The 16,378-nt window shown below is 38.6% G+C and overlaps 1 protein-coding gene across 1 annotated transcript in view; it reads right to left on the minus strand.

Annotated features, from left to right (window-relative positions):
• The window catches only part of Malrd1 (MAM and LDL receptor class A domain containing 1), a 684,120-nt gene that overhangs the window by 225,190 nt on the left and 442,552 nt on the right, over positions 1 to 16,378 (minus strand). Inside the window, exon 28 of the mRNA XM_032884682.1 lies at positions 3,349 to 3,532. Within this exon, the coding sequence (XP_032740573.1) occupies positions 3,349 to 3,532 (184 nt within the window). The remainder of the gene's footprint in view (positions 1 to 3,348; positions 3,533 to 16,378) is intronic.

Below are 16,378 nucleotides of genomic sequence, written 5' to 3' on the forward strand. Positions count from 1 at the left end.
ATTGGCAGGATTAATATAGTAAAATGGCCATTTTACCAAAAGCGATCTACAGATTCAATGCAATCCCCATCAAAATACCAATCCAATTCTTCAAAGAGTTAGACAGAACAATTTGCAAATTCATCTGGAATAACAAAAAACCCAGGATAGCTAAAACTATCCTCAACAATAAAAGGACTTCAGGGGGAATCAGTATCCCTGAATTCAAGCAGTATTACAGAGCAATAGTGATAAAAACTGCATGGTATTGGTACAGAGACAGACAGATAGACCAATGGAACAGAATTGAAGACCCAGAAATGAATCCACACACCTATGGTCACTTGATTTTTGACAAAGGAGCCAAATCCATCCAATGGAAAAAAGATAGCATTTTCAGCAAATGGTGCTGGTTCAACTGGAGGTCAACATGTAGAAGAATGCAGATCGATCCATGCTTATCACCCTGTACAAAGCTTAAGTCCAAGTGGATCAAGGACCTCCACATCAAACCAGACACACTCAAACTAATAGAAGAAAAACTAGGAAGCATCTGGAACACATGGGCACTGGAAATAATTTCCTGAACAAAACACCAATGGCTTATGCTCTAAGATCAAGAATTGACAAATGGGATCTCATAAAACTGCAAAGCTTCTGTAAGGCAAAGGACACTGTGGTTAGGACAAAATGGCAACCAACAGATTGGGAAAAGATCTTTACCAATCCTACAACAGATATAGAGGCCTTATATCCAAAATATACAAGAACTCAAAAAAAGTTAGACCATGCAGGGGAGACAAATAACCCTATTAAAAATGGGGTTCAGAGCTAAACAAAGAATTCACAGCTGAGGAATGCCGAATGGCTGAAAACACCTAAAGAAATGTTCAACATCTTTAGTCATCAGGGAAATGCAAATCAAAACAACCCTGAGATTTCACCTCACACCAGTGAGAATGGCTAAGATCAAAAACTCAGGTGACAGCAAATGCTGGCGAGGATGCGGAGAAAGGGGAACACTCCTCCATTGTTGGTGGGGTTGCAGACTGCTACAACCATTCTGGAAATCAGTCTGGAGGTTCCTCAGAAAATTGGACATTAAACTGCCTGAGGTTCCAGCTATCCCTCTCTTGGGCATATACCCAAAAGATGCCCCAACATATAAAAAAGACACGTGCTCCACTATGTTCATCGCAGCCTTATTTATAATAGCCAGAAGCTGGAAAGAACCCAGATGCCCTTCAACAGAGGAATGGATACAGAAAATGTGGTATATCTACACAATGGAATATTACTCAGCTATCAAAAACAACGAGTTTATGAAATTTGTAGGCAAATGGTTGGAACTGGAAAATATCATCCTGAGTGAGCTAACCCAATCACAGAAAGACATACATGGTATGCACTCATTGATAAGTGGCTATTAGCCCAAATGCCTGAATTACCCTAGATGCCTAGAACAAATGAAACTCAAGATGGATGATCAAAATGTGAATGCTTCACTCCTTCTTTAAAAGGGGAACAAGAATACCCTTGGCAGGGAAGAGAGAGGCAAAGATTAAAACAGAGACTGAAGGAACATCCATTCAGAGCCTGCCCCACATGTGGCCCATATATATACAGCCACCCAATTAGACAAGATGGATGAAGCAAAGAAGTGCAGAAGTGTAGATCGCTCCTGAGAGACACAGCCAGAATACAGCAAATACAGAGGCGAATGTCAGCAGCAAACCTCTGAACTGAGAATAGGACCCCCGTTGAAGGAATCAGAGAAAGAACTGGAAGAGCTTGAAGGGGCTCGAGACCCTATATGTACAACAATGCCAAGCCACCAGAGCTTCCAGGGACTAAGCCACTACCTAAAGACTATACATGGACTGACCCTGGACTCTGACCTCATAGGTAGCAATGAATATCCTAGTAAGAGCACCAGTGGAAGGGAAGCCCTGGGTCCTGCTAGAATGAACCCCCAGTGAACTAGACTGTCGGGGGAGGCAGCAATGGGGGAGGTGGGGAGGGAACACCCATAAGGAAGGGGGGGGGAAGGGATGTTTGCCGGAAACCGGAAAGGAATAACACTCAAATGTATATAAGAAATATTCAAGTTAATAAAAAAAAAATAAATAAAAAAAAAAATACAAAAGCCAGATTAAAAATAATTCACATACAGGTTTAGCTCCTCTTTCCCATTGGCTTGCTGACAGCTGGGTCTGCACAGAAATACACAGGAGTGGCTTTAACTGTCAGTATATATCACACAGGACTATTTTGGATCTTAAACCAACAAATTTCCCTAAAAGAATTTTGCAAGCTGAAACTGTACAAACACAAACTTATTTATAATTTTTTTGACATTTACTAGGTAGTTCTATAAAGAAAATCTGTAGCTAGACTTCACACTTAGACATGTCAGAAAGGGTTGCAAAATTCTTTCACATTGTTATCTGAATGCAGTTCTAATGTTGGAACTGCATTTTAAAATATCCCAAGGATAGTTTCCAATTCAAGTTCTGCTTGATATGGTCTTAAATTTATTTCTTGTGCATACATTAGGATCTACTTTCAATCTTATTAGTTCATTTTTTGTTAATTGATACTAAAGATATGTATGTAAATCTCAGACTTGGCATTTTATATAGTGTAGAAAATAAATTTAAAAGAGATAAATTCTTCATGGTAGAAAAGGAATGGTATACAAGTGGACTTACATTTTACATTTGAATAATGAGAAAGTATTGTGGGTTTTTTTTTTTTTTTTTTTGGTTTTTTTTTTTTTTAGAGTTGGGGACTGAACCCAGGGCCTTGCGCTTCCTAGGTAAGAGCTCTACCACTTAGCTAAATCCCCAACCCTGTAGTATTGTGGTTTTTAAACTATTGAAATCCCATTCAAATTCTCTGTTGTTACACTAACTTTCAATGATCTTATTAGAAGGTAGGGCCTTTGAAGGATGGCAGTGGGTCACGAGGATAAAGCTGACAACAGTGAATAAGATACAAGCATAGGACTTAGAGAGCAAATTTGCTCTTCAGCACTATGACCCAGCAGAAAGGTACTATCTGAAAACACTGCATGAGCTGGCATTTATGATTTATGATGGTTATGAAAGAAACCATCTAGAACCGTGAGCTGCTTTTCCTTAGACACAAAATTTGTATGACATCCTGTTACAATAGCCCAGATGGATTATGGACAGATATTACATCTTAATAGGCATTTTAAAGTTCACATAACTAAACTGTACTTTTCAATGTATTTGTGCATACAGACAAAATATATGGACAGGTGACAATTTATAAACATACCAGGGATGACAATGGGCACCCTCTAAATGTCTTTCCAGACAGGAAGACTTCATGGAGACTCACCAGTTGTGCAGTTTGTGAATTCAATATCATCTATGGCAGCTCCCCCTCCTAGATCCCTTGTCCTGATGCCTTGAAATATGACCTCAAAGTTCCTCAATTTCCCCAACAGGACAGTGGCCCTTCGCCAGTGATTATCAGGCTCTGGTTCACTTTGTTGCCAGACTTCCAAAAGTCCTTTGTCTGTCTGAAATGAAAGAAGCTTGTATTAGTGGGATAACCAAAGCCCCTAATAATAGGAAGCAATAACACATGGCAGGCAAGCTCTTGGCCAAGTAAAAGTCCATTAAAAAAATGATAAGAAAAACAGTGGAACTCTGATAACACTCTTGCTGTAGTTTATCTCATGAGTACAGACATACTGACCCATCCACACCTTTCCTCAAAGCACTACCGGTGGGATTAGAAATGAATATGTTTTTAGTACTTTCATAGGTATTCACATTATGATGTCCATATTAGATAAATCCACCTATCCTGGCATATATACAAAATTCTTTGTGTTGACTAAAATCTGAAAGAAGTTATAGGATTACTGAGTTTATTGTTCTTGATGCCTTTTTCCAACTTTTTAACCATCATATCTAATAATTCCAGTTGTACATTCCTCCTACGAGCTTAGTTCACTAATACAGAGAAAGAGGAGGCAGAAAAATGCATAGAAAATCAGCTATTTTTGTATGTAACTTAATACCCAAGTCAGTCAGATTTGAAGCATTCTATAATTACATAATCACAATATTTTTACATTCAAAACAATAACTATTTAGGAACCAGCTATATCAGTTTCAGCATATAATTTTTCAAATCAAAAAGTTAGTTTAAAATACACATGTAAATATTTCCTCAAAAAAATGGAGATTGATCAACAAGGAGTTTAGCATACTGATATATGAATGCTTATAGAATTGTAATGTGACATGACATGTATCATAACCCTAATGGCCAATAAAAATGACATCTGTATTAAGCTAAGAACTCAGCTGGGAATCAGGAGGACTTTCCTTATGCATAGTGCTCTGTGGTGTTTTGGTTCCAGCTTTTCCCAAGAATTGTATGGGATCAACGGCATATCAGCTTCCAGGCATGCCTATGGGGCATTATGGTGACTGTTTTGAGATGGGGAGGCCTGTCTGCTGTTCCTTGTCTGCCTCCTAGAAGGTGACAGTGAAGACAGAGAGCTTCATGAGTTCAGAGCACTCTGCTTCCAATCGTAAACGTGAGGAGCTGCTTCATGCCCCTGTCTGCTTGCCTTTCCCTTCAGGATGAACTGTCCCCTTGAAATGTAAACCAGAATATTCCTTTCCTCTCAAAGGTTCTTTTTCTTTCAGGCTATTTTATCCCAACAGCAGCAGAGAATCAGGGACAGGATGATTAATAGATCGTGATAATAGATATTTACCAAAGGAGAAAAACATTAATATCACAAAATATTTATGGTTAGCATCCAAATAATCAGTACTCCTGGCTGCTGTTTCATTGTTCTTCCTGAATAAAGGAATCTGCTCTTAGAAGGGAGTTTTAAATAATGGAATAGGGGCATATTTAATAGAATGGCATCTAGAAAATCAGGCAAGATGCTCATATGAATTTGTAATGCACAGCTGTGAAATATATAATTTATTTGTATTTTAAGGATATAGAAAACTTTACAAAGAGAAATATCTGAAGGAAAGATCAAACCAAGTTTCATATTTATCATCTCTGGCTTTGGAGAATGAATGTGCCTCATTCAATAGAGGCTAAATAATACTTGATCCAATTGTTCTCTCTTTGTATTAGGGAACAAGCAGAAGGTGGAACTGTCCATCAACTGGTCTAAAATTAATTTTTCAACATAACTACCAATTCATAGATAACACTTTTGACACAGTTTCCTAAACAACATACACTTATCCACCGAGACTTGCAAAATATCTGCACTAAAGGGGATGGGAATTCACACATAGATTCCATTGGGGATTTCATATCTCTGATGATGAAAGACATTCCTTTTCAAGGTTAGCCTTTGACTCTCAGTGATGTTATAGTGATTGGGAATCAAAGGGATGCTGAATTAAATTAAAGATTAAACTGAGGGGATCTGTCTGACACTTAAGAATATCATAGGCAAGGATAGTGATAAAAGTCTATCTTAATTTATAAATTGTAACATTTTCACAGGCATCCACTTATGTAACACTCATACAGCCCCCTTGAAATATGTTAAGCCTCAAAAGGGTTTTCAACAAATAACATCAAAAATGTCACGTGCTTCCTTTAATCAATAAAATATGAATTATTTTCTAAATCTTATAACTAGGCTACTGTTAAAAGTAAAAAGACTGAAAGACTTGAACATTTTGATTGGTATGTGGTAATAAAAGAACAAAATGAGAGTTAATTGTGTTGTAGACCTTCCGTCATAAAATATCACTCTAATGTATCTAATACTTTATATATTCTAATATGTATAAATACAGAATAGAGCATCAATTCTTAGCCCTATAATTGTAAGTTTTTAAATGCACTTTTTTTTACATTCCTGCCTACTTGTTTGTTTATCCAGAAAACATCCCATTTTCATATATTAACAATTTCAATGTTACATTCTTGAATAAACTAGTGAAAAGATATAGAGCCTACCAGTATGGAAACTAAATAGTCTAATTCATGAAAAAATTACTATAATGACTACGTCTCACCACACACACGTATTTACAGGGTGGGTATGCATTCAATTTCCAATTCTTTGCCTCTCTTCACATTTATTAATGTCTCGATTTCAGTCCTTTCTAAAATGTATGGAAAATGCCACTCCCATGCATTCTATTACTTCACCAACTCACTGACCATGGACTGACATTTGTTTTCACATAGAATTAATTCAATACTTCCAAGGACACAATTAATTAAACAGAACTAAAAAAAAATATACACTAATAAACAATTGGTTAAATTTCAAAAATAAAAAAACACTCTATTTTAATCTTTTTATTGGCTATTTTCTTTATTTACATCTCAAATGTTATCCCCTTTCCTGTTCTCCAGAAACCTCCCATCCCATCTACCCACCCCTGCTATTCTTAACCACTGAGCCATCTCTCCAGCCCCTAATCTTTTTTTTTTAATCTTTATTAACTTGAGCATTTCTTATTTACATTTCGATTGTTATTCCCCTTCCCGGTTTCCAGGCCAACATCCCTCTTCTCTATGGGTTTTCCCCTCCCTGTCCTCTCCCCATTACTGCCCTCCCGCCAACAATCACGTTCACTGGGGGTTCAGTCTTGGCAAGACCCAGGGCTTCCCCTTCCACTGGTGCTCTTACTAGGCTATTTATTGCTACTTATGAGGTTGGAGTCCAGGGTCAGTCTTTGGGTAGTCGCTTAATCCCTGGAAGCTCTAGTTGCTTGGCATTGTTGTTCATAAGGGGTCTCCAGCCCCTTCAAGCTCTTCCAGTCCTTTCTCTGATTCCTTCAACGGGGGTCCCGCTCTCAGTTCAGTGGTTTGCTGCTGGCATTCGCCTCTGTATTTGCTGTATTCTGGGTGTGACTCTCAGGAGAGATCTACATCCGGTTCCTGTCGGCCTGCACTTCTTTGCTTCATCCATCTTCTCTAGTTTGGTGGCTATATATGTATGGGGCACATGTGGGGCAGGCTCTGAATGGGTGTTCCTTCTGCCTCTGTTCTAAACTTTGGCTCCCTAGTCCCTGCCAAGGGTATTCTTTTTTAAGGCCTTGGGTTGATTACCTTGTGATGTGTGCTGTATATGGGGCATTACAAGGTGTTTGCCCCATTCAAAGCTTTCTCTCTATGTCTAGTAAAGAAATGTAATGGGACATACTCATAAGATTAAGCCACTTTACATTTTAAATATGTGTTAACCAGGAAATTAGCTCAGGGATTTCATCTGATGTTTTATATAAACATATGGAGTTTCACCAGATAATTGAATAGTCAATACTAAACCATTTCCACTGATATCTTCATATTCAAAAGATTTTTACGGATTCTAAATGACTCATATATTTATCTATTAATGCTATACCTGTTAAGTCACCATCATTTTTTCCTTTGGGAAATATTTTATCCCTCTCTTGACTTCCTGATAATAACAATCAAAACCTTTGGATAATACAGAGCATTATGTAAACTATTAGAAACGTAGAAAAAGAGTAGATGCTAGGCTACCTGAGAATATCAGGTAATAAGAAGTCATAAGGTAGCAGGATGCCAAAGTGTTCATTTGTCATCATTTATACAAATTAACTATGAAAAACAAATTGTTTGAATAATCCAAATAATCTGGTTGGTTTTTGTAGTGAAAGACTGGAAAGGGGTAAGTTTAGCAAGAAAGATAGTACTGGGTCAATAATCATTGTACCACACTGCTATCTACACTACTTTGCAACAAGGTCTCCTCACAGCTTTCTTTCTCTTTTAAAAATGTATTTGTTTATTTACTTTTCAACCCAATATCAGCCCTTCTCTTCCAAGTACCCTTTATGCAAGGCCACTCCCCATTCTGCCTTCCCCTTCTCTTTAGAGAAGGTGCCTCACACCACCAGTAATATTCCTCCACCCCTGAGTGTCAAGTCACTACAGGACTAGGTGTATCCTCTCCCACTGAGGCCAGATAATGTGTTCAATTTAGACATGTGAGATCCACAGACAAGCAGGTAACAGGCTCAGGGACAGCCCCTGCTTCAAGGTGTTCTTATGTGAAAATTAAAAAAAAAAAACTGACTAATTTGTCACAGAGCTGTGGTCCTGTACTTCTGTACATATTTACCATTTCTTTATGAAACACAACACTGAGGATAGCCAATGACACATTCAGTTCAGTTGGTTGTGGGCATTGAACACAGAGCCTGCAATATTTTAAACACATGCTTTATCTATGACCTGTGTCCCTGGCCCACAGAACACTTACAATATTTGAAGAACCATTGTTCTACCTCAGACGAAAATGTCAAAATACTGGACAATTCTGCACTAATAGCAATAGCAGTGGTTTAGGAATATATGAAGACAACTATAACTTTAGAGAGGGTACTTTCTGTGACAGGTAAACATTTCTACAAATTCATTATACTATACTAAAGCATTGGTATAAGACATTGAGCATCCATCAAAACCCAGGTAATATGAAAGATTAAAAATAAACTTAATGTATGACTTAGGGGGTTGAATAGTCCAAATGGTTTAGAATCTGAAAAAAATCAGTTGAAATGCATGAATGATGTGTATAACAATCTCACAGACCTAATAAATCTATAAATAAATGGATTTGTAAGAAAAAGGCAAGTAAATGCACATAAGCAATGTTTGATAGTTAATAAAGTTCATACAGATGCATGGCTTACATGGGGATGATTCATACTAAAATTTTAAAGATGTTAGGTAAAAAATGGTAGGGGGAAATTTTCTTGCTGTTTGAGTGAAAGATTACAAATGGGACACTAGAGAAGAACTGACTGATTTGTGTGATAATAGACCATGGTTAGAGATACCATGAGCTTACTTTTAGAGCAGTCTGAAGAGATAATGAAATGCTTATAGGTATGTTTGTCTGTAGAACTGTATATGTAGATTACTAAACTCATAACCATGTATGTAGTCTCCCACTACCAACTAGAGCCATACAAATAAGATTGGATTGTCAAGGAGCATCCTTGGTGCTCAGATATACACTATAATCCTATTCTCAAACAAAAGGATGCTGTAAATTTGTGGAACAACAGAGATGGACCAAGACCAAGGACATTCAGGAATTCGGTGTGTTTTATATTCCCAGAAAGTGATGAAGTGATGAAGTGGTCAAACAGACTCTTAATGATGGGGGAATATGTCAACGGGCTACATAGGCAAAGTTGAAGAGTTCCAGTCCCCAAAGTGTGAAGGAAATGAACAAAACAACCAATGTACTGCTGCTTTATAATGCATGGTGACAACCGATGTAAACAAGCCCAACCTATAAACAAAAAATACACAGAATAAATGAATTGCAGAAAACAGACAAACCTGCTACGCTAAAGAATTTTGGAAAATTGACAGAAATGTTCTGCTGTGAAAGACATGGAGCTTAAATTCTCACCCTTCGACTGTGGGTTGCAGAGAAGGGCTAGCATAAGTGCCAGTGGATTGACATTATACAAAATACTTGGCTAGCATTCCTCAAGACTGGAAATATCTCCCCAAACAAGGAAACTGTTGACGTCATTGTAAACAACAGGAGGTTTAGAGGACACAAGTGCAACTATATTTTTAAAATTGAGCTGAAAAGTGAAAAAGTATATCTTCAGATCACCTTCATATAAAGTCTTGAACTATTATGACAAGTGTAGCCAGGTGGATTTTAGGTGTTAATAATAAGTGAGTTTGGAATATATATATATATATATATATATATATATATATATATATCCCTGTACTTTTGCTGAAATTATATTAGTCTAAGCCTTTATAAGATAGAGAAAAATCACTCAACAAGTTTTAATATTTTGCCCATTTACATATACTATAGAATACGAATTACAATTATATTTATGTAAATTTGATTAGTAGCTATGATCTATAAAATTAAATATGTAAAGACAGAAATGTAGTAACTGTTAGAACTGCTGACCTTCACTCTACTTAATATTATAAACACAAATGGAATAACCTCCAAATGTTCTAATTAAATAAAACTCATTTTGTATATTTGGTGCATCCATAAATTCTTTTTGACATACCGTTTTAAAATTTTAAATATCTTTAAGCAAGCACAATGATGACAAAAGTATAAGGAAGTAAATGATACCCAAAGATTAGACACTGTTCAGGAATCATGTAGAATCTAAATGATGAGTAAATAAAAGTCACTTCAAGAATACATAGACCTAATAGCCTCACAGAAGCCAAGACTGATTTTTCTTTCCCAGAGAAGGACTAAAACATAATGACTCAACTTTTATGGTTGATTTTACTAGCATGAAAATTCTCTTGAGTTATAATAAAATATCTTTAAAATGTTTTTTAACTTATTTTTTTGACAATCCAGTTATTGCCCCCTCCAAATCCCCCCTCCCACAGTTCCTTATCTCATTCTTCCTCCCCCTGTCTCCAATAGGATGCCCCCTTCCCCACTAGGTCTCTCAAACTCGTGGGCCTCAAGTCTCTCAACAGTTAGGTGCCTCTTCTCCCACTGAGGCCAGACCAGACTGGGGACACTGACACTATATATGTGTCAGTGGCTTCACACCAGCTCTTTATGCTGCCTGGTTGGTGGCTCAGTCTCTGGAAGCTCCCTGAGGTGTGGGTTAGTTAGGACTGCTGGTCGTCCTATGGTGCTGCCCTCCTCCTCATCCTCTTCCAACCTTTCTCTAATTCAACCACAGGGGTGTCTGACTTCAGTCCAATGGTTGGATGTAAGTGTCTGTATCTGTCTCAGTCAGCTGCTTGGTGGACCTTTCAGAGGGCAACCATGCTAGGCTCCTGTCTGTAAGCACACCATAGCACCAATATGTCAGGCCTTGGAGCCTCCCTCTTGGGATAGATTCAAAGTTGGGCCAGTCACTGGACTGGCTTTCCCCCAGTCCCTTCTCCATTTTTGTCCCTGCAGTTCAGTTAGACAGAAACAATTCTGGATTAGAATTTTTGACGGTGGGATGGCAACCCCATTCCTCCACTTGATACCCTGTCTTTTTATCAGAGATGGACTCTACAAGTTCCCTTTCCCCACTGTTGGGTATGTCATCTCACGTTCTTCCCTTTGAGTCCTGAGAGTATCTCACCTCCCAGGACTCTGGTACTTTCAGAGGGTCCCCCCACTTTTTTCACTGTCTTCTCTACCAATCAGCCTTAGGTTTGGTCTTCTTATTGTGTCCTGGATTTCCTGGATGTTTTGGGTTAGGAGCACTTTGAATTTTTTTTTTTTTTACTATTGTGTCAATTTTTTCTATGGTATCTTCTGGCTCCAAGATCCTTTCTTTTATCTCTTGTATTCTGTTTGTGATACTTGCATCTATGACTCCCTATCTCTTTCCATCCAAAGTTCTCTGTCTCCGGGCTTCTTTCCCCCTTTTGATTTCTTAATTGTTTTTATTTCCAATTTTAGATTCTGGATGGTTTTGTTTAATTCCTTCACCTGTTTGGTTGTGTTTTCCTGTAACTTTTAAAGGGAATTTTATGTTTCCTGTTTAATGGCTTCTACTTGTTTGCCTATGCTCCCCTTTATTTTTTAAAGGGATTTATTTATGTCTCATTATCTTGAGATGTGATTTTAAATCCAAATCTTTCTTTTCCCATGCATTGTGGTATCTAGGACTTGCTCTGGTGGGAGAACAGGGTTCTGAGATGCCAAGTAGACTTGGATTCTGTTGCTTAGGTTCTTGTGCTGCCTCTTGCCATCTGGTTATCTCTGATGTTAGTTGGTCTTGTTGTCTTGGACTGGATCTTTTCCCTCCTGTGAGCTTATGATCCTGTGATCCTATGAGTGAGAGCACTCCTTGGAGACCAGCTCTCTCTGGGCAAGATTTGATCCAGATGTCTGGGTGACAGCCTTGGCTCTGGTTGCACATGGAATCTAGAAAGATCCTGTGCTCGGCTGCTCCATGACTCCTATTGCCCTGTGTGTTCCTGGTGGGTCCCTGTTTGGATAGTTATTGGAGCAAAAGTTGGGTCTCATCTGTGGGCTTAGGAGTGAGTATACTCCAGGGAGACCAGCTCTCTCCTGGCAGGATTTTAGTACTGAGTGCTGTTGGACTGTCTTACCTCTGGGCACAGATGAAGACCAGAATCTATATTCCACTTTTATGACCAGAATCAATTATGCAAATATGACAGATATCTTTAGACCCTTTTCTTTACCACCTTTGCTGTGCCTGTAGCTTCACGTAGAGCAGGTATAGAGCAGACCAGCCCCAACTCTGATAAAGACTTTGTGATACACACAAGGTCACACTGGTCACCTAAATGCAGATCATAAAGACCAGGAGACCAGAGAAGAAAACAGAAACCAGGAACAAGACGTCTATCCAACGTAACAAAACTCAGCAAATCGGCTTCTAGACCTATATTAATCTCAGACCCAGATACTTAGACTCTAATATTGGAGCACAATGAACAATAGCCAGGGCAATATGGCACCTCTGGAGGCCAGCTATCCTCCCACAGCAACCAACACAACTGAAGGACATGAAAACAGCCATAAAACTAATTTTACAAAGATGATAGAGATCCTTAAAGATGAAACAGATAAACCCCTTAACGAAATCCAGAAAAATGCAAACAATGGGAAGAAATAAATAAATCCCTTAAAGAAAGCCAAGAAAAAAAAATGGTAAAGGAAATGAGACCTGTGAAGCTTCATATTCCACTGTTGCCCAAATAGGTTTCCTTGTATATTTTCACTGGAATGAGTCATGGGTCTGGTTCAAGCCATCTGGCTTGGGCTATGCCATTGGTATCGAATCCTCACTAGGACTCCTGTTGGATATCCTGTTGTTTCCCTGAGTGGGGGAGATCTTGCACCTTTGCTTCTGAAGGAACAGCTCCTTCACAAGCTTCAGCAGTTGGTAGATGGGGCTGAAGTTGGGGTGGGCCCACTCAAAACCCTGGATCTGGGCCTGGGTAGTAGCTGAGTTGGACAGCCTAACAGTTCTCCCACTCATACTAACATGGCCAATACTCCTGCATCCATACTCCCTGGGCCAGGTCTCCAAGACTGCAGAGGAGAGGGTCGGAGCCATCTCATTGAAGTGCATCAGCAGGCAAGGAACTGGCAAGCACTCCTACTCTCATATCCTCTGGCTAGGTCACCTACACCCGTGCACCAGGGTCAGCTTTACCCTAGTTAGAACTAGCTCATCTGCTTTCACATCCTCTGTGCCAACTCTCCTGAGCTGCCCACAGGAGGGGTAGGGCCAGGTCTGCACAGTCCTTGATATCAGCATGGTTCGAGGTGGCAGCCCATACTAAATACTTCCACATGGCCTTTGGTAGTAACATGGGCCACTAACATTGACAGAGTCCTCCGGTCCACACCCCTTCACTTCTACTACTGCAGATCCATAGACCCAGAGTTGGCCCTCAGTGGCCACATGGGTAAGTTCCTCACCATGGCCTCAGGTGTCATCACAGTCTACTCTCATCAGGCTGTTCCTTACTACTTTCCAGTCTTCATTCTGCCTTTTCTTTATTGCGCAAATATCATTCTACTATTCTGTGTCTCTTTCTCTTATATCTCTCCACCACTTACTTGCTCAGCTTAGTACCCATGGTCTCTGTATGTCTTCTGTGTGGCAACAGTCAGGGTTCATTTTGAGTGTGTGTGTGTGTTTGTGTTTGTGTGTGTGAGTTTGTATGTGTGTGTGTGTTTTAATACTTTTAATGTCACCTCTTTAGAAACTTTTCTGGAATGTTCAGAGTGGGTTCTGTTCACTTATGCTGTGCCCATTAGCATTAATATTTAAAACTCCTATCATTCTGGATTTTCTAAAATTACACTGGTTGATTTCTCCAGGACAGTTTATGGTCCACAAGGACAAGGACCCTTCTCACTTCATGTGAGGGAACTCATACTTGATTCTGCTTGGATATCAGAGAACCAGAGAGTAGATAGCTCAGAGACCTAGGGTAAAACCAAACACTGCTGGTCTAAAAGTCAGTATCAATAAAATGATTCCCAATGATACTCTGCTATACTCATTGATCAATGCTCTATATGACTATCATCAGAGAAGCTTCCTCTAGCAGCAGATAAGAACAGATTCAGAGACCCATGGCCAAACATTATTCAGAGAACAAGTCTAAACTGAAGATCTCCATCAAATCTCTCCCTCAGAGATCAAGGAATCCTTTGGAGAGGAAGCAGAATGGCAGTAAGATCCAGAGGCAGTAGAGGACACCAGGAGAATAAGGCCTTCTGAATCAACTAAGCAAGATGCATTTAAGTTCACAGAGACTGAAGAACCAAGCACAGGACATATTTCTGCACAAGGTTCTCTCTCTCTCTCTCTCTCTCTCTCTCTCTATATATATATATATATATATATATATATATATATATATATATAATAGCTATTAGTTTAGTATTTTTATGGAACTCCTGACCTTGTGAACAAGTGGGTCTATGGCTCTTGTGCTTGGGACTCCTCCACTCTTGTTGGGATCCTGTGTTAAGCTCAATGGGATAGGTTTGCTTCATTTTATTATGTTTTATTTTGTCATATTTATTTGGTATCTCTTAGAAACGTGTTCTTTTCTAATAAGTGACTAAAAGAGAGTATATATGGGTAGAGGTGAGTTGGGAGAAACTAGAAGTAAAGGAAGAGGAAACTATAATCAGTAAAAAAGAAAGAAATGAAAAATAAAACAATGGTTTTTGCCATCTTTTTCACACCTGCAATTCTTCCACTTAAAATATAGCTTGGCTTTATTTACACACTAAATAGTCATTTGTTTAATGAAAGCTTGAATGTTTAGTTTCAACTTTCTGGACTAACATGTTATTTTTAACATTGGTTAAAGTTTGACCTAAAATTCTATAAACAACCATTGGATATCAAATGTAACCTTATTTACCTACAAATTTTAATGCTTTCAAACTACATAACTTAATTGAATTAATGTTAAATAACTACCAGAAAAAGTCATTATGGGTTTCTTTCTTAAACAGTGAGTTGTTAGTATGTATAGAAATAACTTTCCTAGATTATGCAATAATTCATCAAAATACATGATTTTATTAAACATATATGGATATGTGGAATATGCCAAGGAGTTCGTGTTCTGACAGTGTCCTTCACAATGACCTTTGCAAGGTCTTTGCTGTCTTTGTGTAGAAAAGGCTCACTAACCCAATTAAAATCCCAATCTATGATGTTCAAGATGATTTCCTTCTTAGTGGTCAATGACTGATTCCCTTGTCTTTCACACTACATTTGATTTCTGAAGGAGAAAAAGAAAAGGCATGTGATTGAGTGTAGAAAAACAATGGAGAAAAAAGGAGAATGAAAAGTTCCTAGAAAGTATTCGACAGGAAGAAAAATTAGAAAAGGCAGCAAGGTCAAAAGCAAGATATCAGTTATGAATTATGGTTTTGGTCTCTTGGCACACTGTCACTTATGAAGGCTGATAACCAGTCAATGCACACAGAAGGACAGCCCTTTATGATGAAGTTATGGCACATAAATCAGTTCACTCAGTTTCCAGTAAAGTAGGGGAGAATAATGATAGAGAAAGTACAGCAAATACATGCTCATAAGGCATCAGCCCCAAATAACTAGGGGCTGGTATCAGGCTGCGTCTTCTGAAAATTTCTCTTTGCAAAGCAACAACTGTATACATTGTTGCTAAGTCCAGTATAAAATTTTTTTACCAAGTACAAAAATAAAATCTCAGTATAAATTAGTTGTAAACCAATACTATTGAACAGAATCAAACATACAAAGCTGATTAGAGCAGTATACATTTGGAATACTTTAATAATTCACTGGCCACAAGACAATAAGCATTGCCTTATACATTCTTGACAATAAACAAACCAAATTTACAACAGTTTACTTTTACCTAATAATAAAAAAGGTAGAATAAATATAGGAGTACAAAATTAAAATGTGAGTAAGGTAGAAAGGGCAGTAAAACAATAAAAGGGATGCCTTTTGGGCCATGGCCTTCTGCCAGGGAAGCTCACTAGTTTGCCTGCTCCCCTAATGACACCTTAGTCTGAAGACATCCCAGGAGTTTCAATATACACAGTGCAACTGACATCACAGCCTGAAGGCATCCAGGAGTTCTGCTGTGTGCTTGGCAGTGGGCAACAAATACCACAGTTCGAAGGCCTATCTGGAGAGCAGCTGTACACAGTGCAACAGCTTGACTGCTCCTCTGAAGACCCAATAGTCTGAAGTAATCCTAGGAGATCTGATGTAGCCAGGGCAAAAGATCAGCAGCTTCTCACCCCACAGTCTAAAGGCCTCCCTGAAGGCCTCCCAAAAAAGCCACTGCAGCCAGAGCAACAGGTCACCACTATACATGCTCCTTTGAAGACCTCACAGTCTGAAGGCCC

The sequence above is a fragment of the Rattus rattus genome, chromosome 14 (assembly GCF_011064425.1).
Source record: "Rattus rattus isolate New Zealand chromosome 14, Rrattus_CSIRO_v1, whole genome shotgun sequence".
Classification (NCBI taxonomy): Eukaryota; Metazoa; Chordata; class Mammalia; order Rodentia; family Muridae; genus Rattus; species Rattus rattus.